The sequence below is a fragment of the Anthonomus grandis genome, chromosome 3 (genome assembly GCF_022605725.1).
Source record: "Anthonomus grandis grandis chromosome 3, icAntGran1.3, whole genome shotgun sequence".
Classification (NCBI taxonomy): Eukaryota; Metazoa; Arthropoda; class Insecta; order Coleoptera; family Curculionidae; genus Anthonomus; species Anthonomus grandis.
The window spans coordinates 33,406,209-33,409,993 of record NC_065548.1 but is presented as its reverse complement, the minus strand read 5'-3'; the positions used below and the strand labels follow the sequence as shown (position 1 = coordinate 33,409,993).

The window sequence follows — 3,785 nt, the reverse complement described above, 5'->3', positions numbered from 1 at the left end:
ACTAGCTAAGGTGCATCAAATAGCGTACTTTTTCATAATTTTTCCTAAAGTTTTTCACAAAGTTATGCACGCATTATTAGGATTAGATTTTTTTGAATAATTTGCTGAAACAATAAATTCTGATAAGTGTTTTATTTGTAGATAGATGACAATAAAGTTATTTTGATTATTGAATCTAGAAAGTATAATTATCTAAAATTACCCGTCAGATGTATTTCATTCATGGCGAATAAATAAAGGCATTAAATATTGCAATATAGTTAAAGCCAAAAAGACTGTGACCAAGTAAACTTGGAAAAGAAGTTTCTTTAAAAAAGAAACTGGAACCTTCGAGCAACCAATAAATAATAAACTTTGTAAACATATTAAATACCCGCTATGAAAAATATTATTCCTAAATATGAAAGATTAAGAGAACAATCACAAAATTTGCGGTTTTACAAAAAATTTCAAAAAAAATATTTGGATTAAAATTTTTACTGGATTTGTTATGGCAATAATATTATATTTTCACTTAGTAAAAATCTCTATTTTATAAACAAAAATATTAGCATACCAATGCTTTGTATAGGTACACATTTATGAAATGGTGAATGCGTGGCAGGAGAACAGTGCGGTTGGCAGTCGTTAAAAAAATATTACCAAATTGTTTATAGGAGCGTTAGCTAGCGTTTAGCTAGCGTTTAGCTGAGCGTTGTTTATAGACTATGTATATGTCTATGTATATGTCCGTCACCTAGAGCTCGAAAGTCAGTAATTTTTTTTCAGGTACCCACAAAGAGAGTGGTACCGACTTAAAGTCAAAAATTGGTAAAATCGTAAAAATTCCTTTCTCCGGCGAGAACTTAATTTTAAAGCTTTTAAATGACTTGAAATTTTTAGGCATGAGAGTTAATGGAGGCTTAAGAACTGTATACTTTTTGGGTCAGATCCGCATACAGGGTGATTTATTATAAGCGATCAAAATTAAGTAAAAAAAAAATCAAAATGGTGCAGAGGCTAAAAGACAATTTTTATAAAAAAAGTTTTTTGGCAAAAAGACTTAGTTTTATGAGAGAAATAACATATTTAAAGCTTAAAAAAAAATTAACGAGTTCTAGCATTTTTACTTTTTTGGAATTTGCCGCCAAACGGAACTTATTTCGGAGAAAAGGTTTTTATTAAAAAATAGGTTTATCTTTTGGCGTTAAAACGTCATATAACCGAAAATTTTGTGAGCCATACAGGGCGAGCAATAATAAATTTTCCCCATGAAGGTCCGAAAAATTGAAAATATTAAATCATATTTTATTTAATAACTTTTTAGGGGTGGCACTTGGAAATTTCATACTTTTACAACATTTTTAGTACTTTTTAAGACCTTTTTTCTGATATACTCTACAAGCAACTATGTAAAGTAGTTTTTGCTCTACACCTTTTTTTAACTTTGACGTTTAATACTGGCATACCTATGCAATATAAGAAAACCATTTTTGCCCTCAGACACGCGGAATTTATCTGGCTATAATCCACTAAATACCGTTTTGTTTCAAATATTACCATTTTTCAGGAAAATGCGGTGCTGGGCTATCAGGGTACAATAAGGTCTAGCACCCAACAAGCGCGTCTCCATTGCAACGAGAACGGCGATTATCGCCGAAAAAAAACTTTTTATAATCACTAAAATCAATTGGAGTCGGTCCAGAATTGATGTTAATCTGTTCCTAAGGCTTTATACTATTTTTCCATGTACAAGTCATAAGATAAGAACCTTTTTTTAAACCCTAAAACATCGTCTGAAAATGGTTGATTTTGACTCTACGGGCGATTTTAATGCCGACTTTTACGGCTGTTTTGACAACATGGCGTCAACGTGGATAAATCGGCTCGGACTTGCTTCTTATTTTCATTGATAAAATGCTTAAAATAGCTCAGAACTTTCTGAAATTGGTATGAAATTATTCAAGGGACTCTGGAGAATCCTATTATGTGGATATCTTTTACAAAGTCGTCTTGCTTTAGCCGTGTTAATTCGGAAAAGTTTTGAAGTTTTAGAATTTACCGTGTTTTGGGTGCGGGGTTTAATGTGGACTATTTATTTATTTTAACACAAAATCTAACTGTGGATCATTGTTATTATCATTTGAATTGTAAAGAAAACGCAAGCGCTAAAGGTAAGCCTATAGCTTTAATGTAATGACAAGCTAACTAAATTAACTAACTAAATTAAGAACACTGCCCTCGCTATACAGTTTACTAGTAATTTGCATTTCTTCGGCGGCGTCGCCTGGCGGTATACACGAAAATGTTCGTTCATACTACAAAGGTTTTAAACAAGAAATAAATGTCAAAAATATATATAAGTGTTATTAAACATGACCCCCAACTTCAAGACACTAGGCTTCAAACACACAAAGTTTGACAAACACAAAGTCTAAAGTCTATGCTTCCGGTAATGAACATATTTTTTGATAATTAAATTTAATTTCACCACTGGGTCTTTATTGTAGCTACTCTTGGGATACCGTCTCTTCCCGGGTAAATCTGGATGATTCGGCCAAGCTTCCAATGCGTTGGTGAGAGGATCTTCTTTTGTAACTACTAAGGTGTTCTCCTTTAGGCTGCTTTTTCATTTTGTCCGGATTTGAAACTCCGACAAAAATTCCTTACTTCACCTTTTCCAAAAATGGAGCCGCATATACTAGATATGCTGATAAAGGGACAATCTGTTTTCTGCAATAGTACTGACGTCATACTCTGGCACTGAGGTGAGAGATTTACCGGTAAGAAAATGTGCTGGAGTTAAGGGAACAAAATCGTCTGAATTAGAGGATAAGGGCGAGAGAGGTCGTGAGTTGAGTACGGATTCCACCTGCACCAATAGTGTATAAAAACGCTCGAAGGTGAGTAAGGTATCACCTATAGCTCTTTTAAGATGGTGGTTGGTACTTCGAGCTCCTGCTTCCCACAAACCCCCGAAGTGAGGAGAGTATAGTGGAATAAACTTCCAAGTAATATTGGCCATATTAGCATACTCTTCAATGTCATTCTTATGATCTCTGAAAAATTTGCCTAATTCTTTTAGCTCAGAATTAGCTGTCACAAAGTTTTAACCATTATCCGAGAATATCATGGAAGGGCAACCACGACGACTCGAGAATCTGCGGAAAGCCATGATAAATGCATCTTTTGATAAGTCAGATACCAAAGTATCCTAAGTGAATGGATTTAGTTACAAAACACACGAATAAACATATATACGACTTAGTTGTGCGCCCCGATCGACCCATCTTTTCTCTAGTCAGTATAGGACCTGCATAATCCAAGCGTACCATTTCAAATGGCTGTCTAGGATTTAGCCTTTTAATGGACAAGTCGCCCATCATTGGTCTAGAGATACTAGAATTAAATCTAAAACATTTTATGCATTTATGCGTTATTTGTTTACATTGTGATCTACCATGTATGGGCCAAAAACCATTACGAATGTTTGCCAGCAATTGCTGAGAGTCACAATGAAATAATCTAATATGCTCACTCTGAAGAATTAGTTTTGTAAGGTTAAAAAACCTGGTACCGCAGTAAACATCTGCGGGGGTTTAGCAACCTGTCAGGCGCGTCTCCAGGTGACGGATAGGAGAACGGCCGGAAAACTAGAAATGGTTCCGGTTAACGGTGACTATAAGGGAAGCCAACGGGCCTACACCCGTCCAGGCCAACTGAAGGTCATCGTCGCGGACCAGCTATATATCGTAAACCGCCCATTCTGCGCAACGACCCCCATGATCCTGAAAGGGAGCGTGGGG

General features: G+C 35.5%; 1 protein-coding gene across 1 annotated transcript; it reads right to left on the bottom strand.

Annotated features, from left to right (window-relative positions):
* Positions 1-2,680: 2,680 nt before the first annotated feature.
* Positions 2,681-3,362, bottom strand: LOC126734649 (uncharacterized). Its single transcript, XM_050438348.1, has 2 exons — positions 3,293-3,362; positions 2,681-3,075 (listed from the first exon to the last, which is right to left on the bottom strand). The coding sequence occupies exons 1-2, from the start codon at positions 3,360-3,362 to the stop codon at positions 2,681-2,683; spliced, it is 465 nt and encodes a 154-aa protein (XP_050294305.1).
* Between the last annotated feature and the right edge of the window lie 423 nt (positions 3,363-3,785).